Source organism: Salvelinus namaycush, unplaced genomic scaffold (genome assembly GCF_016432855.1).
Source record: "Salvelinus namaycush isolate Seneca unplaced genomic scaffold, SaNama_1.0 Scaffold690, whole genome shotgun sequence".
NCBI classification, from domain to species: domain Eukaryota; kingdom Metazoa; phylum Chordata; class Actinopteri; order Salmoniformes; family Salmonidae; genus Salvelinus; species Salvelinus namaycush.
Window position 1 is genome coordinate 74,159 of NW_024061409.1, and position 25,819 is coordinate 99,977.

The 25,819-nt window shown below is 46.2% G+C and overlaps 1 protein-coding gene across 3 annotated transcripts; it reads right to left on the reverse strand.

Moving 5' to 3' along the window:
- Positions 1 to 4,394: 4,394 nt before the first annotated feature.
- Positions 4,395 to 24,936, reverse strand: rdh12 (retinol dehydrogenase 12). Of its 3 annotated transcripts, XR_005476104.1 has the most exons (8): positions 24,750 to 24,826; positions 23,898 to 24,016; positions 23,273 to 23,428; positions 20,989 to 21,093; positions 13,391 to 13,600; positions 10,770 to 10,959; positions 4,986 to 5,579; positions 4,395 to 4,943 (listed from the first exon to the last, which is right to left on the reverse strand). XR_005476104.1 is itself a non-coding variant. In XM_038987290.1 (7 exons), exons 1-7 carry the CDS (start codon positions 24,824 to 24,826, stop codon positions 5,474 to 5,476), a joined length of 963 nt encoding a protein of 320 aa, XP_038843218.1. In that variant the 5' UTR covers positions 24,827 to 24,936; the 3' UTR covers positions 4,395 to 5,473. The 3 variants fall into 3 exon arrangements, 2 of the variants coding, with proteins under 2 accessions (XP_038843218.1, XP_038843219.1); XM_038987290.1 differs by having other exon boundaries at positions 4,395 to 5,579; positions 24,750 to 24,936; XM_038987291.1 differs by lacking the exon at positions 13,391 to 13,600 and having other exon boundaries at positions 4,395 to 5,579; positions 24,750 to 24,936.
- Positions 24,937 to 25,819: the final 883 nt, after the last annotated feature.

A 25,819-nucleotide genomic window follows, 5' to 3' on the forward strand; every position in this document is an offset into this window, starting at 1 on the left:
CATCCGCCGTCCCTGCAGGAGGCCTTTTGCCTTGTGGTGGGCCGTCATTGTAAATAAGAATTTGTTCTTAACTGACTTACCTAGTTAAGTAAAGGTTAAATAAAATTAAACAACATCTGGGAGAATTACTTGGTTTGGAAGAAAGATGAAAGGAAGCCGAGACCTGGGAAACCTCGCTGCTCTTTCGCTCCTAGCTGAGGTCACCATCTGTTAAAGTGAATATAAAAAAATATCAGATAATAACTATTTGCATTTCCAAAATAACCTGAAGCTAGTTTTAGTTTCCCTAACACTGATATTGTTTCTCTTTTGTCTTCCTAGGGTTACCTCGGCGGAAGCCAACAATCTTCTCCTGTTGGAGCCGTTGGACGGTCGACCACTGAAAGCACTGACGCCCTACACTTCAGTGAAGCCCAATAGACAAAGTATGTTAATTAAGGATCTGACCCTTTTTTTTCCAACTTTCACCTAAAATGACATACCCAAATCTAACTGCCTGTAGCTCAGGACCTGAAGCAAGAATATGCATATTATTGATACCATTTGAAAGGAAACACTTTGACGTTTGTTGAAATGTGAAATTAATGTCAGAGAATATAACACATTAGGTCTGGTAAAAGATAATACAAACCAAAAAACATGTGTTTTATATAATTTTTTTGTTCCTTCATCTTTGAAATGGAAGAGAAAGGCCATACATTGAGATAGTATTCTAGATGTAATTTAGATGTTATCCACAAGATGGCAGCAGTGTGTGTGATGTTATTCTTTACTGATCCAGTAACATTTTGTATCAAGTTTCAAGTACATAACTATAGAGAACATACAAAAATGCTATGGTAACTAAAGTTTAAAGTAAAAAATGATAGTTTACACACTCCCAGGAATGTCATGGTGGATCATTAGCTTCCCTACAGAAAAGACACTCGGGAGCAAGAGACAGCAGTGGGGTCAAACTGTAGAACTCAGTTCCTACATTTGAATATAAAAATAGATTTTTTTCAAACAAAACTACACTACATTTTATCTCTGGGACCCTCAGGATGACAAATCAGAGCCAGATTACTGAATGTAAGTACATTATTTACCTTCAGAGGTGAATGTATCAAACCAGTTGTCGTGATAAAAGTATTTTGTTGTCGTGCACTATGTTGTAATAGCTACTGTAAACTGGACACTTTCTGAGTTTTGAAAGTCACAAGAGTGGATTTCAGATGTCTGCCTGTCTTTGACGCCTTACAGTTTACTGATTATCAGTTTGACCTGCCACTAGTTATCCCTAAGGAGCTATTTCTTAGCCTGAAATCCAGACTCGTTTTGGGCTAACATTTCACACCTTGTACTTCGTGTCATTTGTTTGGCATTACAAGGAGTGAAATGTTTAAATGAAAAGTAATCTCCGCACACTGAGGATAAATGCACCATTTTCAATTTATTTAGGCTGATGACCAAAAACTCAGATTAAGTACATAGAAAACTGTGCATTGATCCTCGGTGTGCAGAGATTACTTTTCATTTCAGTGTTACTCTTTATCTCCTGCACCTAAGCAACAGTTGGGTGTGTGACACGTTGGCACAAATAGACTGGTACCCAAGCTAGCTATTTCCAGAATCTCTCTTACTTTCTCCCTCTACAGGACACCAAGGGGCACTTGGGATACTTAAAGGGCATTTAAGATAACTAGCATTCCTTAGAAGAAAACCAACATTTTGAGTTGGATTTAGTAAGGTTCTGTATGGTTATGTTTTAGGACTTTAATACACTGTTTTTTTCAGACTAAAATAAATTCCAAATCGTTATAAAGAAGCTCAACTTTGAACTTTACTGGTTTGTACTATTGCCTCCTAAAAGCCTAACGTGTGTCTGACCAGGCAGGAACCACGTGCTCTGACCATGTTTTGTACAGCTGTATTTATTTATTCCTGTTGTTCATGTATGTGACCTCTGTTTAAGTTCCAAATGGCAACCTATTCCCTACATAGTGCACTACTTTTGACCAGAGCCCTATAAGACTACAAACTGACCGCAAGGTAGACTACAAACTGACCGCAAGGTAGACTACAAACTGACTGCAAGGTAGACTACAAACTGACTGCAAGGTAGACTACAAATTGACCGTAAGGTAGACTACAAACTGACCGCAAGGTAGACTACAAACTGACCGCAAGGTAGACTACAAACTGACCGCAAGGTAGACTACAAACTGACCACAAGGTAGACTACAAATTGCCCACAAGGTAGACTACAAACTGACCGCAAGGTAGACTACAAACTGACCACAAGGTAGACTACAAACTGACCGTAAGGTAGACTACAAACTGACCGTAAGGTAGACTACAAACTGACCGTAAGGTAGACTACAAACTGACCGTAAGGTAGACTACAAACTGACCGTAAGGTAGTCTACAAACTGACCGCAAGGTAGACTACAAACTGACCACAAGGTAGACTACAAACTGACCGCATGGTAGACTACAAACTGACCGTAAGGTAGTCTACAAACTGACCGCAAGGTAGACTACAAACTGACCACAAGGTAGACTACAAACTGACCGCATGGTAGACTACAAACTGACTGCAAGGTAGACTACAAACTGACCGCAAGGTAGACTACAAACTGACCGCAACAAATAGTGGTCATGTTGGAAGCCCAGAGGGCTACTGTCTGTCCTATAGTGATCATGTTGGAAGCCCAGAGGGCTACTGTCTGTCTTATAGTGGACATGTTGGAAGCCCAGAGGGCTACTGTCTGTCCTATAGTGGCCATGTTAGGAAGCCCAGAGGGCTACTGTCTGTCCTATAGTGGCCATGTTGGAAGCCCAGAGGGCTACTGTCTGTCCTATAGTGGCCATGTTAGGAAGCCCAGAGGGCTACTGTCTGTCCTATAGTGGCCATGTTGGAAGCCCAGAGGGCTACTGTCTGTCCTATAGTGGCCATGTTAGGAAGCCCAGAGGGCTACTGTCTGTCCTATAGTGGCCATGTTAGGAAGCCCAGAGGGCTACTGTCTGTCCTATAGTGGTCATGTTGGAAGCCCAGAGGGCTACTGTCTGTCCTATAGTGGTCATGTTGGAAGCCCAGAGGGCTACTGTCTGTCTTATAGTGGACATGTTGGAAGCCCAGAGGGCTACTGTCTGTCCTATAGTGGCCATGTTAGGAAGCCCAGAGGGCTACTGTCTGTCCTATAGTGGCCATGTTGGAAGCCCAGAGGGCTACTGTCTGTCCTATAGTGGCCATGTTGGAAGCCCAGAGGGCTACTGTCTGTCCTATAGTGGACATGTTAGGAAGCCCAGAGGGCTACTGTCTGTCCTATAGTGGCCATGTTAGGAAGCCCAGAGGGCTACTGTCTGTCCTATAGTGGACATGTTGGAAGCCCAGAGGGCTACTGTCTGTCTTATAGTGGACATGTTGGAAGCCCAGAGGGCTACTGTCTGTCTTATAGTGGCCATGTTGGAAGCCCAGAGGGCTACTGTCTGTCCTATAGTGGCCATGTTAGGAAGCCCAGAGGGCTACTGTCTGTCCTATAGTGGACATGTTGGAAGCCCAGAGGGCTACTGTCTGTCTTATAGTGGACATGTTGGAAGCCCAGAGGGCTACTGTCTGTCCTATAGTGGCCATGTTGGAAGCCCAGAGGGCTACTGTCTGTCCTATAGTGGCCATGTTGGAAGCCCAGATTGAAAAGACGGGTTTGTGGTCTGATTGTGTTCATATCTGGTTGACCACTTCAGGATTGTGTTCAGATTTCTCCTCAGTCTGGACCTAACCGAGACACATTGGGCGACGTTATCAGCACTCCTCCCACAAGTCTCCAGAAAACGTGTGTTTTGGGACCGAGAGATTTTCCTTTTCCTTATAACGTCGGAGGAAATACGTTTCTAGCGTGTGAGGAACGTGTTTGCTGGACTCAAATGCTAGCCAGCAAGATATTTAGAAAAAAAAACTATTTGTTATTTGGCTAGAGTTATGCTAACTCGTTTGCAATCCCTTTTAGCGTTGCTAGCTAAAAGGGAGTAGTCAGCTACGACCATTCGGTTTTGTTATCATATTTTGCCTATTGCACCGTTTGTTGCATGGCAATATAGCGTGGCAATGGACACGTTTAAAATGTAGGTGTAGATGCATGACGTGTTCTTAACTCCATTATCAGAATACAAAAGCTGCATGAACTGTCAAGTCTAGACGTGGTTTTATGTGTAACGGATGTGAAATGGCTAGCTAGTTAGCGGGTACGCGCTAGTAGCGTTTCAATCAGTTCTAACTAGCTAGCCATTTCACATCCGTTACATATGTCTTATAGCGACCATGTTGGAAGCCAGAGGGGTAATAAAGAGTGTGAGGTATTTGAATCGTTCCTTATTACTTGTGTGTGTGTTACTAAACAAACCGATATTAGGAATAGTAGCTAGTAACATTTGATCTTTATTTACAGTAGATGTAAACATTCAACTCCTGACATGACTACTAATGTAGTTGGGTTGCACATTTCTGGAAAATTTCCCCAAATTCCAGGTTGGAGGATTCCCAGATTTCCTTTCTGTTCCTTCATAATTTCAGGAATCTTCCAACCCTAAATGTAGAAAAAGGCATGTTTCACATTTGTATAAAAGACAATCTTGGCAGTTTCACATGTGCTGAATGCTGAGGGGAAAAGAAATTGAGGAAAGATTAAAGAAACAGGAGAGAAAATAACAGCTTACAATGGTTTAGAAGAGGCAAGCTTAAAAGCAACCAAACAAAGCTGAATCTACACGGAGGTTTGGAATATAATAAGATACAAAACAAACTAAAACAAATGGTTTGTAATATACCCTGGCTAGACCCGGTTACGCCCTGGCTAGACCCGGTTACGCCCTGGCTAGACCCGGTTACGCCCTGGCTAGACCCGGTTACGCCCTGGCTAGACCCGGTTACGCCCTGACTAGACCCGGTTACGCCCTGACTAGACCTGGTTACGCCCTGACTAGACCCGGTTATGCCCTGACTAGACCTGGTTATGCCCTGACTAGACCCTTCACAGTACAGTAATGCATTTGATCTTACAGTTACTACCATAGAGATAGATAGAGGACTCATTTTACAGTTACTACCATAGAGATAGAAGACTCATCTCTGTGCCATTATGGCATCTTTCAACCTCTATGGTTCCTACCCAATTCCTCAAGTCCCGTTGGGAAAACTGTAGTTTGAGGTTAATTAATGTCATGAAATGATAATGATTTGAGAACAGAGAGCATAGTTGCGTCACCAATGGCACCTTATATATATATATAGCGTGAGCCCTAATCTACAGTTCACTACTTTTGACCAGAGCCCCGTGGGCCGTAATTTCATCTAGCCGGCTCTTTCCTAAGCGGAAGCAATTGAGACAAGGGAACAAGGTTGTGGGTCCTGGTCAAAAGTAGTGCACTATAAAAAGGAAATAGCTTGCATCATCAAGTGCACCCTGTGTGGATAGTGATAACAGGGTGGTTCAGATCAGTCGTCCCAGACGATGCCCAGGAGCTCACTGCTGGCGTCCCACAGCTTCTTGGCTGTCTCCTCCTTCCTCCCCTGGGGAGCTACGAAGGCCGGCGCGCAGTCACTGAGAGAGAGAGTGAGCGGGAGGAAGAGGACTTTAGTTATCTGCATGATCAGTGCTTCCCTTTTGGTTTATTCTGTCATCAAATGAAAGTAGAAAGTTTCTAATAAATCATTTGGTCATCGAGCGGTTGTTTACTCCATAGTGACTCACAGAACTGTCAAAATTGACAGAGACTCATGTATTAAGTGGCCGATGTGGGACCTTGTTCTAACCCACAACCTGCAGCACCGTGTTCTAACCCGCAGCCTAACCCGCAGCACCGCGTTCTAACCCGCAGCACCGCGGTCTAACCCGCAGCACCGTGTTCTAACCCGCAGCACCGTGGTCTAACCCGCAGCACCGCGTTCTAACCCGCAGCACCGTGGTCTAACCCGCAGCACCGTGGTCTAACCCGCAGCACCGTGTTCTAACCCGCAGCACCGTGGTCTAACCCGCAGCACCGTGTTCTAACCCGCAGCACCGTGGTCTAACCCACAACCCGCAGCACCGCGTTCTAACCCGCAGCACCGCGTTCTAACCCGCAGCACCGCGTTCTAACCCGCAGCACCGTGGTCTAACCCGCAGCACCGTGTTCTAACCCGCAGCACCGTGGTCTAACCCACAACCCGCAGCACCGCGTTCTAACCCGCAGCACCGCGTTCTAACCCGCAGCACCGCGTTCTAACCCGCAGCACCGTGTTCTAACCCGCAGCACCGTGTTCTAACCCGCAGCACCGTGGTCTAACCCGCAGCACCGCGGTCTAACCCACAACCCGCAGCACCGCGTTCTAACCCGCAGCACCGCGTTCTAACCCGCAGCACCGCGGTCTAACCCGCAGCACCGCGTTCTAACCCGCAGCACCGCGGTCTAACCCGCAGCACCGCGGTCTAACCCGCAGCACCGCGGTCTAACCCGCAGCACCGCGGTCTAACCCGCAGCACCGCGTTCTAACCCGCAGCACCGTGTTCTAACCCGCAGCCTAACCCGCAGCACCGCGGTCTAACCCGCAGCACCGCGTTCTAACCCGCAGCACCGCGTTCTAACCCGCAGCACCGCGTTCTAACCCGCAGCACCGCGTTCTAACCCGCAGCACCGCGTTCTAACCCGCAGCACCGCGTTCTAACCCGCAGCACCGCGTTCTAACCCGCAGCACCGCGTTCTAACCCGCAGCACCGCGTTCTAACCCGCAGCACCGCGTTCTAACCCGCAGCACCGCGGTCTAACCCGCAGCACCGCGTTCTAACCCGCAGCACCGCGTTCTAACCCGCAGCACCGCGTTCTAACCCGCAGCACCGTGGTCTAACCCACAACCCGCAGCACCGCGTTCTAACCCGCAGCACCGCGTTCTAACCCGCAGCACCGCGTTCTAACCCGCAGCACCGCGTTCTAACCCGCAGCACCGCGTTCTAACCCGCAGCACCGCGGTCTAACCCGCAGCACCGCGTTCTAACCCGCAGCACCGCGTTCTAACCCGCAGCACCGTGGTCTAACCCACAACCCGCAGCACCGCGTTCTAACCCGCAGCACCGCGTTCTAACCCGCAGCACCGCGTTCTAACCCGCAGCACCGCGTTCTAACCCGCAGCACCGCGTTCTAACCCGCAGCACCGCGGTCTAACCCGCAGCACCGTGGTCTAACCCACAACCTGCAGCACCGCGTTCTAACCCGCAGCACCGCGTTCTAACCCGCAGCACCGCGTTCTAACCCGCAGCACCGCGTTCTAACCCGCAGCACCGCGGTCTAACCCACAACCCGCAGCACCGCGTTCTAACCCGCAGCACCGCGTTCTAACCCGCAGCACCGCGTTCTAACCCGCAGCACCGCGTTCTAACCCGCAGCACCGTGTTCTAACCCGCAGCCTAACCCGCAGCACCGTGTTCTAACCCGCAGCACCGCGTTCTAACCCGCAACCTGCAGCACCGTGTTCTAACCCGCAACCTGCAGCACCGTGTTCTAACCCGCAGCACCGTGTTCCAACCCGCAACCTGCAGCACCGTGTTCTAACCCGCAACCTGCAGCACCGCGTTCTAACCCGCAGCACCGCGTTCTAACCCGCAGCACCGCGTTCTAACCCGCAGCACCGCGTTCTAACCCGCAGCACCGCGTTCTAACCCGCAGCACCGCGGTCTAACCCGCAGCACCGCGGTCTAACCCGCAGCACCGTGGTCTAACCCGCAGCACCGCGTTCTAACCCGCAGCACCGCGTTCTAACCCGCAGCACCGCGTTCTAACCCGCAGCACCGCGTTCTAACCCGCAGCACCGCGTTCTAACCCGCAGCACCGCGTTCTAACCCGCAGCACCGCGGTCTAACCCGCAGCACCGCGTTCTAACCCGCAGCACCGTGTTCTAACCCGCAGCACCGCGTTCTAACCCGCAACCTGCAGCACCGTGTTCTAACCCGCAACCTGCAGCACCGTGTTCTAACCCGCAGCACCGTGTTCCAACCCGCAACCTGCAGCACCGTGTTCTAACCCGCAACCTGCAGCACCGCGTTCTAACCCGCAGCACCGCGTTCTAACCCGCAGCACCGCGTTCTAACCCGCAGCACCGCGTTCTAACCCGCAGCACCGCGGTCTAACCCGCAGCACCGCGGTCTAACCCGCAGCACCGCGGTCTAACCCGCAGCACCGCGGTCTAACCCGCAGCACCGCGGTCTAACCCGCAGCACCGCGGTCTAACCCGCAGCACCGCGTTCTAACCCGCAGCACCGCGTTCTAACCCGCAGCACCGCGTTCTAACCCGCAGCACCGCGTTCTAACCCGCAGCACCGCGTTCTAACCCGCAGCACCGCGGTCTAACCCGCAGCACCGCGTTCTAACCCGCAGCACCGTGTTCTAACCCGCAGCACCGCGTTCTAACCCGCAGCACCGCGTTCTAACCCGCAGCACCGCGTTCTAACCCGCAGCACCGCGTTCTAACCCGCAGCACCGTGTTCTAACCCACAACCTGCAGCACCTTGTTCTAACCCACAGCACCTTGTTCTAACCCGCAGCACCGTGTTCTAACCCGCAGCACCGTGGTCTAACCCGCAGCACCGTGGTCTAACCCGCAGCACCGTGGTCTAACCCGCAGCACCGTGGTCTAACCCACAACCTGCAGCACCGTGTTCTAACCCGCAGCACCGTGTTCTAACCCGCAGCACCGTGGTCTAACCCGCAGCACCGTGGTCTAACCCGCAGCACCTTGTTCTAACCCACAACCTGCAGCACCGTGTTCTAACCCGCAGCACCGTGTTCTAACCCGCAGCACCGTGTTCTAACCCACAACCTGCAGCACCGTGTTCTAACCCGCAGCACCGCGTTCTAACCCGCAGCACCGCGTTCTAACCCGCAGCACCGCGTTCTAACCCGCAGCACCGCGTTCTAACCCGCAGCACCGCGTTCTAACCCGCAGCACCGCGTTCTAACCCGCAGCACCGTGTTCTAACCCGCAACCTGCAGCACCGCGTTCTAACCCGCAGCACCGCGTTCTAACCCGCAGCACCGCGTTCTAACCCGCAGCACCGCGTTCTAACCCGCAGCACCGCGTTCTAACCCGCAGCACCGCGTTCTAACCCGCAGCACCGCGTTCTAACCCGCAGCACCGCGTTCTAACCCGCAGCACCGCGTTCTAACCCGCAGCACCGCGTTCTAACCCGCAGCACCGCGTTCTAACCCGCAGCACCGCGTTCTAACCCGCAGCACCGCGTTCTAACCCGCAGCACCGCGTTCTAACCCGCAGCACCGTGGTCTAACCCGCAGCACCGTGGTCTAACCCGCAGCACCGTGGTCTAACCCGCAGCACCGTGGTCTAACCCACAACCTGCAGCACCGTGTTCTAACCCGCAGCACCGTGTTCTAACCCGCAGCACCGTGGTCTAACCCGCAGCACCGTGTTCTAACCCGCAGCACCTTGTTCTAACCCACAACCTGCAGCACCGTGTTCTAACCCGCAGCACCGTGTTCTAACCCGCAGCACCGTGTTCTAACCCACAACCTGCAGCACCGTGTTCTAACCTGCAGCACCGTGTTCTAACCTGCAGCACCTTGTTCTAACCCGCAGCACCGTGTTCTAACCTGCAGCACCTTGTTCTAACCCGCAGCACCTTGTTCTAACCCGCAGCACCGTGTTCTAACCCGCAGCACCGTGTTCTAACCCGCAGCACCGTGGTCTAACCCGCAGCACCGTGGTCTAACCCGCAGCACCGTGGTCTAACCCACAGCACCTTGTTCTAACCCACAACCTGCAGCACCGTGTTCTAACCCACAGCACCGTGTTCTAACCCACAACCTGCAGCACCGTGTTCTAACCCGCAGCACCGTGTTCTAACCCACAACCTGCAGCACCTAGTGCTGAGCAATTACCCGAAATGTGTTGTGTTTTTTTAAACAACTATTTGACCAACGCCATCGATTCAAGTATTTGGATTCCATTTCGTTAGGTTTTTCTCTGTGAGCTCAATGCACAGTTTCTCTAGAGATGAATCAGATCTTGCCTGAAATGCGCAATGTAGTTTCCAACAGGCCAATATTCTACATAGTTACACGCGGAAAATGTGGTAATTAACTACAATGACCATAACCCATTGCTCGTCTACTTGTCTGGTCTATGCGGGGAGCACAGAAACGAGGGATAGAGAGCCAGTTGCTTCGAGAGGTATCTCTACCTGAAAATACATGATCTAAGTGATCGATAGTTGGTATTCAGCAGTCATAAATGATGACTTATTTACTTTGAAGAACTACTAAAATAGTGATTTTGTCAGACAGCAGCTCTACAGGGATGAGATGACTTGGAATTAAATAATTAAGTCATCCAATAAGACGTCTGAAATAATATTATTAGTTAATAAGTGATAAGCAGTAATGGGCTGTCACTACCATCGTGGAACTTGTATTCATTGTTTTATTCTGTGTCACAGTATTCAACCCACAGTGCAAAGGGCATTTGTTTTTTGTTTTTAATTATCCAAAGCGAAAACAAGCGATTCTTTTTTTAAATAAATCAAACCGAAACCGAACCGATCTCAAAAAGCACTAAAATCACTCAGCACTATAACCCACAGCACCTTGGGTGCTAAAATCTCATTATCTAAATCTGCTAACTCCGGAGAAGGCGACAGGAAAAACTTAAAAACACAACAGAATTCAACATATTCAAGCTTTATATTGCCATTGGAATAACAGCTCCATCTAAAAACAAGGGTCAGAACTTCACACTGTAATCTCACCTGAAGTGTTTCCCGGTGAGGGAGTGCAGCTCCTCTGCCACGGCGCAGTAGATGGATGTCTGGGCCCCGTCCCGAGGGCTCTTCAGGAACATGGAAAACAGAGAGAACAGCAGAGACATGACGGTGGAGTGGCGAACCAGGTCCGAGCGTACCGACCCCGGGTGGACAGAGTTCACCGTCACACTGGAACCTGGGAGGGAAGAAGAGAGGATTCAGTTACCATGCTATTGTCAGGCTTTTTGCTTTATCCCCAACCCCGAGACCACATTGGTAAGTATACTGAACAAAAATATAAAATTGTGAAATGTAAAAGTGTTGTTCCCATGTTTCATGAGCTGAAATAAAAGATCCCAGAAATGTTCCATACGCACAAAAAGCTTATTTCTCTCAAATGTTGTGCACAAATTTGTTTACATCCCTGTTAGTGAGCATTTATCCTTTGGCAAGAAAATCCATCCACCTGACAGGTGTGGCATATCAAGAATATGACTCAACAGCATGATCATTACACAGGTGCACCTTGTGCTGGGGGGACAATAAAAGGCCACTTTAAAATGTGAAGTTTTGTGCAACAATGCCACAGATGTCTCAAGTTGAGGGAGTGTGCAATTGGCATGCTGACTGCAGGAATGTCCACCAGCTGTTGCCAGAGAATTTAACGTTAGAGAATTTAACGTTGTTTTAGAGAATTTGGTAGTACGTCCAACCGGCCTCAAAACCGCAGACCACGCCGGTCCAGGACCTCCACATCTGGCTTCTTCACCTGCAGGATCGTCTGAGACCAGACACCCGGACAGCTGATGAAACTGAGGAGTATTTCTGTCTGTAATAAAGCCGTTTTGTGGGGAAAAACGCATTCTGATTGGCTAGGTCTGGCTCCCCCAGTGGGTGGGCCTATGCCCACCCAGGCCCACCTATGGCTGCACTCCTGCCCAGTCATGTGAAATCCATAGATTAGGACCTAATGAATTGAATTCAATTGACTGATTTTCTTATATGAACTAACTCAATAAAATCTTGAAGATTGTTGCATGTCCATTTTTATTAAGCGTTCAGACCCCTTCACTTTTTCCACATTTTGTTACGTTACAGCCGTATTCTAAAATTAATTCAATTGTTGTTCTCAATACCCCATAATAACAAAGCAAAAACAGGTTTAGCCATGTTTGCAAATGCATAAAAAATAAAAAAAATGAAATAACATTTCCATAAGTATTCAGACCCTTTACTCATTACTTTGTTGAAGCACCTTTGGCAGCGATTACAGCCTTGAGTCTTCTTGGGTTTGACGCTACAAGCTTGGCACACCTGTATTTGGGGAGTTTCTCCCATTCTTCTCTGCAGATCCTCTCAAGCTCTGTCAGGTTGGATGAGGAGCAATGCTGCACAGCTATTTTCCGATTTCTCCAGAGATGTTCGATCGGTTTCAAGTCAGGGCTCTGGCTGGGCCACTTAAGGACATTCAGAGACTTGTCCCGAAGCCACTCCTGCGTTGACCCTAAGCTCACAGCCAAGACGTTGCCCTGTTGGAAGGTGAAGTCTTGAGCGCTCTGATACAAGTTTTCATCAAGGATCTCTCTGTACTTTGCTCCGTTCATCTTTCCCTCGATCCTGACTAGTCTCCCAGTCCCTGCCGCTGAAAAACACCCCCACAGCATGATGCTACCAACACCATGCTTCACCATAGGGATGGTGACAGGTTTTCTCCAGATGTGATGCTTGGCATTCTGGCCAGAGATTTCAATCTTTGTTTCATCAGACCAGACAATCTTGTTTTAGGTGCCGTTGGGCAAACTCCAAGCGGGCTGTCATGTGCCTTTAACTGAGGATTGGCTTCCGTCTGGCCACTCTACCATCTGCAGAAATGTTTTGGTACCCTTCACTGTCAACTGTGGGACCTTATATAGACAGGTGTGTGCCTTTCCAAATTATGTACAATCAATTGAATTTGCCACAGGTGGACTCCAATCAAGTTGTAGAAACATCTCAAGTATGATCAATGGAAACAAGATGCACCTGAGCTCAATTTCAAGTCTCATAGCAAAGGGTCTGAATACTTATGTAAATAAGGTATTTCTGTTTTTATAAAAACCTGTTTTCATTGTGTCATTGTGGGGTATTGTGTCATATTGTGTCATTGTGGGGTATTGTGTCATATTGTGTCATATTGTGTCATTGTGGGGTATTGTGTCATATTGTGTCATTGTGGGGTAGTGTGTCATATTGTGTCATTGTGGGGTAGTGTGTCATATTGTGTCATTGTGGGGAATTGTGTCATTGTGGGGTATTGTGTGTAGATTGATGAGGAATTTGTTTTATTTAATCCATTTTAGAATAAGGCTGTAACGTTGCAAAATGTGGAAAAACTTTCCAAATGCACTGTAGCATGTACCTTCATAAATATGGTTTTGCCTTTCTGATCATGTATTTCGGGTGCGTTCTCATTGAAAATCTATGTGCATGGCCACTATTCCTCAGTTTATTTTGTATGTTAATAAATGCACGTGGCAGGTTGCAATTCTCTTCCCCTTCCCTCCCTCTCTAACCCCTTCCCCTCCGCTCTTCCCCTCCCTCCCGCTCTTCCCCTCCCTCCCGCTCTTCCCCTCCCTCCCCCACCCTACCGTTGAGTCTGCGGGCCAGCTCCCTAGCAAACAGGACGTTGGCCAGCTTGCTCTGGCAGTATGCAAGGCCGCTGTTGTAGCTGCCCTGGCTGAGGAGGTCATGGAAGCGGATCCAGCCAAAGTTATGAGCCAGGGAAGAAACCACGACGATGCGGGCCGGAGCACTCCGCTTTAGCAGGCCAATCAGCAGGTACGTCAACAGGAAGTGACCTACCAGGAAGAAACAGTAAACACATGATGGAATCCGTGTTGTACTGCAACAAAGGAACAGAGTATAACATCTTAGTATCAGAAAATAAACTATTGGAGTTGTTGAATAGAACACTGTTTTTATGTCGTAGGGAAACAGGAAGTGACCTACCAGGAAGAAACAATATGAATCTGTTGCTTTGTCAGAAAGGAAATAACACTAGGATCATGTTGAATGAAGCACTGTTGTTGTTATGTCATTGAAGTACTACTTGTACACGGTTAGTACTGGTAAGGCTAGCTTGCCCACATGCTCTTCATACGGAAAATGTAGGTTAAGGCAAGGTGTTTCAGATGTTGGTTACTCGTTTTACAGGTCAGTAGTGCCCTTATAGCCTCTCCCACTTCATACAGTAGATACTGTAAGGGCCACAGCTCTTCACAGATGAGGCCTACAACATTTTGTTACGTTACAGCCTTATTCTAAAATTGATTAAATCGTTTTTTCCCCCCCTTCATACATCTACACACAATAGCCCATAATGACATCACAATAGCCCATAATGACATCACAATAGCCCATAATGACATCACAATAGCCCATAATGACAAAGCGAAATCAAGTTATTTGAAAAAATTTGCTAATTTATGAAAAATAAAGAACAGAAATATCTTATTTACATAAGTATTCAGACCCTTTGCTATGAGACTTGAAATTTGAGCTCAGGTGCATCCTGTTTCCATCGATCATCCTTGAGATGTTTCTACAACTTGACTGGAGTCCACCTGTCGTACATTCAATTTGATTGGACATGATTTGGAAAGGCACACACCTGTCTATAAAAAGGACCCACAGTTGACAGTGCATGTCAGACTAAAAAGCAAGCCATGAGGTCGAAGGAATTGTCTGTAGAGCTCCGAGACAGGATTGTGTCGAGACAAAAAATGTCTGCAGCATTGAAGGTCCCCAAGAACACAGTGGCCTTGATCATTCTTAAATGGAAGAAGTTTGGAACCACTAAGACTCTTCCTAGAGCTGGCCATTCAGCCAAACTGAGCAATCGGGGAGAAGGACCTTGGTCAGGGATGTGACCAAGAACCCAATGGTCACACTGACAGAGCTCCTGAGTTCCCTCTGTGGAGAACCTTCCAGAAGAACAAACATCTCTGCAGCACTCCACCAAATCAGGCCTTTATGGTAGAGTGGCCAGACAGAAGCCACTTCTCGGTAAAAGCCACATGACAGCCCGCTTGGAGTTTGCCAAAAGGCACCTAAAAGGATTCTGATCGTGACAAAAACAAGATTCTCTGGTCTGATTAAACCAAGATTGAACTCTTTGTTCTTAATTTCAAGCTTCACATCTGGAGGAAACCTGGCACCGCTCATCACCTGGCCAATACCATCCCTACAGTGAAGCATGGTGGTGACAGCATCATGCTTTGGGGATGTTTCCAGCGGCAGAGAGACTAGTCAGGATTGAGGGAAAGATGAACGGCGCAAAGTGCAGAGAGAGATTCTTGATGAAAACCTGCTCCAGAGCGCTCAGGACCTCAGACTGAGGTGAAGGTTCACCTTCCAACAGGACAAAGACCCTAAGCACACAGCCAAGACAATGCAGGAGTGGTTTCGGGACCACAAGAGGTCTCTTCACAGTCCCCAAGTCCAGAACAGACTGTGGGAGGCACACAGTACAACATAGAGCCATGACTAAGTGGAACTCTATTCCACATCAAGTAACTGATGCAGCAGGAGAATCAGATTTTAAAATACACCTGATGGAACAGTGGGGACTTTGAAGCAACACAAACATTGGCACAGACACATGCATACACACACGATAACATGCACACTATACACACATGGATTTAGTACTGTAGATATGTGGTAGTGGTGGAGTAGGGGCCTAAGGGCACACAGTGTATTGTAAAATCTGTGAATGTATTGTAATGTTTTTAAAATTGTATGAACTGCCTTACATTTTGCTGGACTCTAGGAAGAGTAGCTGCTGCCTTGGCAGGAACTAATGGGGATCCATAATAAATACAAATATGGATCTATTACAATCCTGAATGGTAGAAATTCCTATTTATTTTCTAGCTGTTTAGGTTGATATGCAAAAATAAAAATGCCAGCTTTGTCTCCTGACTCCAAGTATCTCCTACGTAATAGGAACAAAGCAAATGTAGTCTCCTCATCTCCGATCTTACAATAAGTAAAGCATTTTGTAAGTCTGGGATTCTTTGGATCCATGTTGTGAATCTAAAGACTTGAGTTCCACCATTAAACTGGTTTTCTTCAAGAACATCGTTTTCCTTTTGGTTGTGGAATAACTTCTGATCCAACCTCTACATGTCGATTTAAAAGCTTCCCACACTATTTGGACAGAGGGGACAAAGTTCAAATTAGAGGTGATTTTCTCCCTAATAAAGGACTGGATTGAATCTCTATTGTTTAGTTCTGTGGATATTGCCAGATGGATAAAAGATGGCTGACAAGGGGAAACATGGTCTGAGATTATAATGCTATGGATCTGAGAATCAATCCCAGATCATGATAAGAGGTAGTCTATTCAAGAATATGAATTATGGACATGGGAGTGAGATGTGCAGTATATTCACCAGAGTGGGGATTGACTAAGCGCCATTTATCAGTCAATACCAATGAGCTTTGCAGTTCTTTGAAAGTAGCTGATAGAGCTCTATCTGCTGGAAGGGGACGACTAGAGCGATCTACTGTAGAATCATTGACCAGATTAAATTCTACTCCCATCAGAATGGGGTCACAATCAAATTTACATAACAGTAGTTTAAGGAGAGATAAGACCACAGCTTGTGCAGAATTAGAAGGATAAATATTAGCAAGAATACATTATTCATTTAGTAAAAAAACCTTACACTACAATACATCTGCCATATTGGTCGACTATTATCTAAAAATTCTTGACCAACCTCCCTGTTAAGTTGTGTTGTAACATGGCCACATCACAAGCTAGGGATTTCAAATGTGAGTGCATTTTGTACCGTTTAACTTTATTTGAAATGCCATGAACATTCCAAGATATACACTTTATAGTATTAGATCCCATTTGTAGTTATTTGTATACGATCAGCATGGACCTTAACCTAGCTACACATGTAATACTGTTAAAGGGTAACCTAGCGGCCTGACACTCCTGACAGTGGATCAAAGGACCCATCAGCTAGGCAAATGCTTGAAGATAGCCAGACCCCCTCTCTCCCACAGAAGAGGGGAAGGGGTGGGGGAGGTGGGAGGGGTGGTGTGCTGTGCCAGTCTTGACACCGCAACACTGGGTCAGAAATTTAGCGAGAACTTTCTCTTTCTTGCCCTGCAGTATTGAAAGACTGAAATCTCTGTTACAGAGAGACTTTTGCCGCCAAAACCTTTTTCTCCAAGAACACGACCTTTGGAACAATACTCATAAGACAGGAATGTTAAGAATGGTTCGAGGGGATGTAAAGAATAATCCTGTCACATTGTTTATTATTTTGTGATGTCATTAAGGATGGTATGACAAAGTAACTAACTTAGGAAGGAAACGCATTCTGTAAAGTTTACATCTAAGTGTTGTATAAAGTAAATTATTACGTATGAGAGTATTTAAAAAAAAAGATAACTAAAATCACAGTTCTTTCTAAATAGATAATTGTTTTTCATATAAACTAGTCAGTAGTCACGCCCAAGTGAGCTCAGAGTTCACGTCAGCATGACGGAACACCCCCTTTGGCCAGAGTGCTTAAGGACTCACTAAGAATTAACATACAGGACAGCCAAAGTACAGCGTGAACTGAACGTTACAAATGGTTAAAACTACAAGACCAGACAGCGTGGAGCGGTGGCTACATGGCTGAAAATGGTGAGACCCGCACATTTCCGGGTTACTACTGGCGTATAAAGTGGTCGAGAGCTGAACCCTGAATAATCAACCATTGATACCAAAAGACGTGAGACGTTGAAATGGTGAGAATCTCTGAAGCTCTCAACCTCAACACTAGAAGAAAAGAGAAGATAACCTCACCTTAGAGACCAGAAACATTCACAATCTGCAGCTGTGCATGTAAAAGAGGTCATAGAACTTTGACTAAAGACACGAGGTGGGAAGAAGAATCCCCACAGACAACAGTTGGTACATCTGAAGTAACTATTCTAACAACCGCTCCACTACCAGAGAAGCTCTACAAAGGACATTGTGAAGTCTGGTGGGACAAACCAGTCTTACATCCCTCGACAACTTCACAATAGGACCCATCGAGTTCAACAGAGAAAGACAGCGAAGGCGTAAATGCATATTGCATTTCTAAACAGAATGAGCGGTGGTTAGGGTGCTAAGCATTATTATTTCCATGAGCGTAGCTTCCAAAAATGTATCCAAGTGTTGTCTCTCTGTCTCTCCCTCTCGTTACCTACCCCTCCATATGTGTAACAAGCAGTCATGTCTTGTCAGTCCACTAGGGACTTTTATCTCATGTAAGTGTGGTATGTATATTCTGTGTTATTATTTAGTTAATAAATAAATGATTAAATCAATTTCTGTAGTACTGAATATTCAGAAGGGCTCGGGTTCTTGCGGATCCAAGGATTATGCGACGTTCAGAACGAGACTGATGGAGTAATAAATAATTATTGACAGTTATTGATGTAAAAGATCTGTATTTCTTTAGAGTTTAAGTCGGCAGATAGTAACTCGTTAAACAACTTTTCCCGTGGTGCCTCGAATTCCTAATGAGTTAATTGTTACATGATTCATTTAAATCGAATATCAATTAAACAGTTTGATTCGATAAATAACAGTCATCAGATTAATGATAGTCACGTCATGACACTAGCTACACATGTAATATTGTTAATGGGAGGAATACACAAACAAACATACAAAATACCACAAGGATAGTTCAATGACTATACCTGGTCTAGCACAACAGTACCCCTTTTCCAGCTGGAAAAGGTCACAGGCCAACGGATGGGTGTTACGCACTCTAACACAAGGCTACGCACTACAATTTTGTCAGCGACACCAACACTTCAGGGGTGTCTTGAAAACAACAGCTCACAACACTGCTCAAAAGCAAAAACACTCTGCGCAGAAATATCTTTGCTCCTGGAAAAGCATGCAATTGAAGAATTATAACCAGCACAACAAAACTGCGGGTTCTACTCAATCTATTTTCTAGTGCCTATAAAAAGGCGGAAGCTTCCGTCCGATCCTGGACATAACATGCCTGAATCGTCATCTTCCAGCACTTCAAAATGCTGCTAATCAAACCTGTCCTTCAGTCAGTACAACCAGGTGATTGGTTCACCCCAGTGGACCTGAAAGACGCATACTTTCATATCCTCATTCTACCAGCACACAGTTTCACGTTTTGACCTTCGGCCTTTCGCTCACCCCTCGCACTTTCACAGAGTGTATAAAGTGCAGGGCTAGCCCCCCCCCCTTCACCAAGCAGGATTCAGGGTCCTGATTTACTTAGACGAATGGCTAATATGTGCAGGGTCACAAAGCTTTGGCACACACATCCATGGTCTCACATCACCTCTCTGAGTTGAGACTAACAATGAACCTAGAAAATATTTTTCTGGTCCCAACTCAGTGTGTGCATCTTCCTGGGCTTGACACTCAAAATCATGCAAGCAACACTCTCTCCAGAAAGAGTGGTATCATTGACAAATTGTCTTTCAACATTTAAAACTGAGAAAACAGGTGACCGTGCTAGAGAGTCAGAGGCTCCTCGGCCTCCTAGCTGCCGAGGTACATGTTGTACAGAAGTTGTGGACGAGGCCCCTGAACGTGACCGTCTGGTAGCTGCAGGATTGCCCTCCTTGGTAATTGATACAACTCAGGCTGCCAGGGCATCATCTACGTGAACCCTGTATTCCTACAAGTGGAATGCGTTCAGGCAGTGGTGTGTCAACCATGCAGAATCGCCATCTTCCTGACCAATTTCTGTCCTTTTGACCCTCCCTCAGGAGCCCCTGGCCGCAGGAGAGTCCCCCAGGAGCCCCTGGCCGCAGGAGAGTCCCCCAGGAGCCCCTGGCCGCAGGAGAGTCCCCCAGGAGCCCCTGGCCGCAGGAGAGTCCCCCAGGAGCCCCTGGCCGCAGGAGAGTCCCCCAGGAGCCCCTGGCCGCAGGAGAGTCCCCCAGGAGCCCCTGGCCGCAGGAGAGTCCCCCAGGAGCCCCTGGATGCAGGGAAGTCCCCATCTACATAGATTCTATACAGTATAAAGAAACAAAAAACAGACTTATTTGACAGATTTTGGAGTCCGTATGTGGACCATCTCAGGGAGTGTGGTGCTTGAGTGGCTGTGACGGCTATAGCGTTAGCGTGTCGGTCGGGGCTGGGGGCCGCGGTGGTTTCCGACTTGCTGACTGATTGTGCACATGTCACGTTCGGACCGGTTGGCAGGTCTGGGGTCTCAAGAGTTTCAATCAATTGTTTCGGTTTGTGAATGTCCGTTTATTTTGGATCTTTTTTTTTCTTCTTCTTCTTCTTCCTTTTAATATTTTTTCAATAAAAAAAACAAAACAATAAAAGTGTATATGGCAGCCATCTCTGTGGGTCATGACCTGATTGGCGCACAACCAGGGTCACACACTCCAGTATCGGAATTCATGAATGGTGGCTCCTTCATCCCCTCATGGGAGTTCGACGCCGTCCTACGATCCCTTATGAGCCTGTCTTGACTTTAGCTATGGGACCTCTTAGTCAAGACTGCCTTTCTACTGGCTATGGTTTCAGCCAAATGTGTTGGAGAATTACATGCGCTTTCTACCCATCATGCCTCACTTTAGCAGAAGATTGGCTCTAAAGCAGTGCTTCGGACAAAATGCAGCATTCGTACCTAAGGTGCTTTCATCGTCACATGCTAACCAGCTTTTAATCATAGTGGAATTTCAACACTCCTCTCAGGAGAGTCCTGAGTTGCATGCACTTTGCCGGGTTAGGGCATTAAGTACCTATGTCGCTGCAACAAGAACTAGTTTGTCAATCCGAGCAGCTTTTTTGTGTGTTATGGGGAGAACAGCTCCAGCTGTCTCCTACTCGTTGAGTAGATCAAACCTCTGCTGCAATGAGTTCTTGATGCTGGGGACCTCCTCAGCCAGATGCTATGCCCAGCTCGGCGTCTCGTCCTCGGTCATGATATCTTTGGTAGCAGGCCGATCTGTCTCTAGTTTCTTCGCTGCTTGTCTGGTCTCCAATCGGACTCCTGTACCAGTCATTTACCCAACTGTGTCAACATACAGTTTACAAACTTGAAGTGGGCTTTTTAGGGTGTTAAAACAAGCATGCCATTTCGCCGTGTCACGTGATCAAGCTTTAGATTGCTGGTGTTTGTGGAAAGACAAATTGACATAGAACCCTAGAAGTGAGTCTGGTAAATCTCTGTCTCACCCAGGTGGTTGACCCCCAGCTGCATCTCGAACCCGTCCTTGGTCTTCATGTAGGGACACATCATGACCCCAGCATTGTTGATCAGGATGTGGAGGTGGTTGACCTCTGTAGGGGTCAGATACAGAGTCAATATTATACTTTGCTTTACAGAGTAAACACATTATAATATTAGGGCTTGCCTTGAAATATACTGTAATAACTCCAGAATAAATACTGTAATAAACTAACAACGCCGGAATAAAATACCGCAACAACGCCGGAATAAAATACCGCAACAACGGCGGAATAAAATACCGCAACAACGCCAGAATGAAATACCGCAACAACGCCACAATAAAATACCGCAACAACGCCACAATAAAATACAACGCCGGAATAAAATACCGCAACAACGCCGGAATAAAATACAACGCCAGAATAAAATACAACGCCAGAATAAAATACTGCAACAACGCCGGAATAAAATACAACGCCAGAATAAAATACTGCAACAACGCCGGAATAAAATACAACGCCAGAATAAAATACAACGCCACAATAAAATACCGCAACAACGCCACAATAAAATACCGCAACAACGCCGGAATAAAATACCGCAACAACGCCGGAATAAAATACCGCAACAACGCCGGAATAAAATACCGCAACAACGCCACAATAAAATACAACGCCAGAATAAAATACAACGCCAGAATAAAATACTGCAACAACGCCGGAATAAAATACAACGCCAGAATAAAATACTGCAACAACGCCGGAATAAAATACAACGCCAGAATAAAATACAACGCCAGAATTAAATACCGCAACAACGCCGGAATTAAATACCGCAACAACGCCGGAATAAAATACAACGCCACAATAAAATACCGCAACAACGCCGGAATAAAATACCGCAACAACGCCGGAATAAAATACCGCAACAACGCCGGAATAAAATACCGCAACAACGCCGGAATAAAATACCGCAACAACGCCGGAATAAAATACCGCAACAACGCCGGAATAAAATACCGCAACAACGCCGGAATAAAATACCGCAACAACGCCGGAATAAAATACCGCAACAACGCCGGAATAAAATACCGCAACAACGCCGGAATAAAATACCGCCACAATAAAATACCGCAACAACGCCACAATAAAATACAACGCCAGAATAAAATACAACGCCAGAATAAAATACTGCAACAACGCCGGAATAAAATACAACGCCAGAATAAAATACTGCAACAACGCCGGAATAAAATACAACGCCAGAATAAAATACAACGCCAGAATTAAATACCGCAACAACGCCGGAATAAAATACCGCAACAACGCCGGAATAAAATACCGCAACAACGCCGGAATAAAATACCGCAACAAAGCCGGAATAAAATACCGCAACAACGCCAGAATAAAATACAACGCCAGAATAAAATACAACGCCAGAATAAAATACTGCAACAACGCCGGAATAAAATACAACGCCAGAATAAAATACTGCAACAACGCCGGAATAAAATACAACGCCAGAATAAAATACAACGCCAGAATTAAATACCGCAACAACGCCGGAATTAAATACCGCAACAACGCCGGAATTAAATACCGCAACAACGCCGGAATAAAATACCGCAACAAAGCCGGAATAAAATACCGCAACAACGCCGGAATAAAATACAACGCCAGAATAAAATACCGCAACAACGCCGGAATAAAATACCGCAACAACGCTGGAATAAAATACCGCAACAACGCCGGAATAAAATACCGCAACAACGCCGGAATAAAATACCGCAACAACGCCGGAATAAAATACCGCAACAACGCCACAATAAAATACCGCAACAACGCCACAATAAAATACCGCAACAACGCCACAATAAAATACCGCAACAACGCCACAATAAATACTGCATTAACTTGTAAAGGTTACGGGGAGGTCTGCGTCCCAAATGTCACCCTATACTCATAGGGCTCTGGTCTAAAGTAGTGCACTATATAGGGAATAGGGCTCTGGTCTAAAGTAGTGCACTACGTAGGGAATAGGGCTCTGGTCTAAAGTAGTGCACTACATAGGGAATAGGGCTCTGGTCTAAAGTAGTGCACTACATAGGGAATAGGGCTCTGGTCTAAAGTAGTGCACTACATAGGGAATAGGGCTCTGGTCTAAAGTAGTGCACTACGTAGGGAATAGGGCTCTGGTCTAAAGTAGTGCACTACGTAGGGAATAGGGCTCTGGTCTAAAGTAGTGCACTACGTAGGGAATAGGATGCATGAATGGAGTTATTAGGCTTACCTCGGAGGAAGCGTTGTGCGAAGGCCCGTATGGAGCTGGTATCAGCCAGGTCTAGCTCTCGGACTTCTACGTTCGCCTTGCAGTAGATGCGTCGTATAAATGCTGCGGCCTCCTCACCTTTCTCCACATCCCTACACGCCATGATCACCCTCGCACCTGGCAATAGACAATTAAACAATAAGGCCCGAGGGGGTGTGGTATACGGTCTGATATACCTTGGCTTTCAACCAATCAGCATTCAGGGCTCGAATCCACCCGGTTTAAATTAACCAATAATTAGCATCATTGATACTTTTTTGAATGGTATCCTTTCTTCTTCTCTTATCAGTATCTTTGTGGTGATGAAGGAAAGGAGGTTTCACCATGAATGACTGTTGGGAAGACCATTTGTTGAGTCCTAAATGGCACCATACACCCTTAAGTGCACTACTTTAGACCAGGGCCTCAAAGTAGTGCACTATATAAGGAATAAGGTATCATTTGGCAGAGTTTACACAGGCAGCTCAATTCTGATCTTCTGCCCAATTACTGGCAAAAGATCTGACTGGTCAAAATACCAATTTGTGGCAAAAAACCCCCAGAATAGGCTGCCTGTGTAAACGCAGTCCATGTGTCAGTTAGTCACCTCTGATAGCCAGGTCCAGGGCAGTCTCCTTCCCAATACCAGTGTTGGCTCCAGTAATCAGGACTGTCTTCCCGTCCAGCCGAGCCATAGACATACATGCTCCACCTGCTGAGTATTTCCTGACAGACAAACAAAAATGGATTTGTTTTTATTTATCTACAATCAAACTTCTATATCAGTCCTGTCTGTGTTGACAAAGGCATATATATCCTGAGGCTACAGAATAGAGATACATGGGTTCAACTTTTTCATTTTGACAGTAGAGTTGATTATATATATATATATGACTATTATTGATCGTTCAACATGCAACATTATTGTTACTCAATATGCAAGATCACTTTCTGGCAACAATGATCAAACGTCAACTCGTACGACTCAGTCACGCCACAAAACCTGGCTCGGTCTCGCCGAACAATAATGGTTAAAAATATAACTCCGCCCACGCGCGCCACGCTGTTGTGCATAATCACGTCATGAAATATTGTAGCGCGCTACTGTACAGCACTTCCTTACAGTTGCTTATATTGACATATAACCCATGTTCAATTGACAGTGCATTCAGAGCCTTTCTTCCACAAAACAACAACAAATGGATGTTATTTATAAAAAAAAATGTGGATAAGAATACTGCATAAGAATAATTTGGATCATCGTCATCAACAGTGATGTCGATTCACCCATTCATTCCCGCCAATAGCCTTCTTAACCCCAATAGCAAAACACAATCGCTTCGTTTTTAGCTTGACAATGACCGTAATTAATTTCTATTAAGGTTAGACTAATTAGCCAAGCATAGAGTCAGATGATGCATCGACTACAGCCTCGAACATACAACGCGTTTATTCTTACCTAATGTGGGGTGCGAATAAAACCATGAGCAGTGCGACCACCCCAAGACCTGCGACAATCAATACGAGCACCATCATGACACGGATCCTTTCGCTGTCTCTCTATTGTAGCCCTTTTTTCACTGCTGTTCATTCATAGCTCCGTTCTATGTTCTACGGACCAACAGCTGATCCAAGATGTCAAAGCTTTATGGGGAAGTGTAGGAGGAGGAGTTAATATACATCACGGGTTGTCACGGTGATGCTCGTTCAATGGAATCCTGGGATTGTAGTCTTCCAATAGATTCGACACAAATGCACTGCTACTTCTACTTGCCTATTGTATTTGAAGTTGTGTGGAAAGACACTTCCGCTATGCATATTTATTAATTTGTAAAAACAATAGGCCTATTTTGTAATTCACAGCCAAATCTAACATTTTTACAAACTGCTATTTGGTTTGAAATATACTAGTCTATATCCTAACCATCAGATGAAAAACAATATTAATCCGAATGAAGGTAAAGATCGCCAGTTTGTAGTCCTAAAAACCGGAAATGAGATGCCTTTGGATCGTTCAGCCATTCCTACGGAAAAAATAGGGTTTTGGGATAAACGACAAAAATAAGGTCAGAGGTTAACACAAGTTTAGGAGATCTTATACGTTTTGTTCTATGATATAATAACAGTCAGTTAACATGACCTTTATGAATTATGAAGCCTTTATTTTACTTCATGTGCTCTTTGGATTACATAAATGCCCCAAAATTCAAAGTGACATTAGCTGATGAAGATTATGTCATAGAACAAAATGTAGAACAAATCAAATCAAATCAAATTCGTCACATGCGCCGAATACAACAGGTGTAGTAGACCTCACAGTGAAATGCTGAATACAACAGGTGTAGACCTTACAGTGAAATGCTGAATACAACAGGTGTAGACCTTACAGTGAAATGCTTACTTACGAGCCCTTATTAACCAACAGTGCAGTTTAAAAAAAATACGGATAAGAATAAGAGATAAAAGTAACAAGTAATTAAAGAGCAGCAGTAAAAAATAACAAAATATACAGGGGGGGTGTCGGTACAG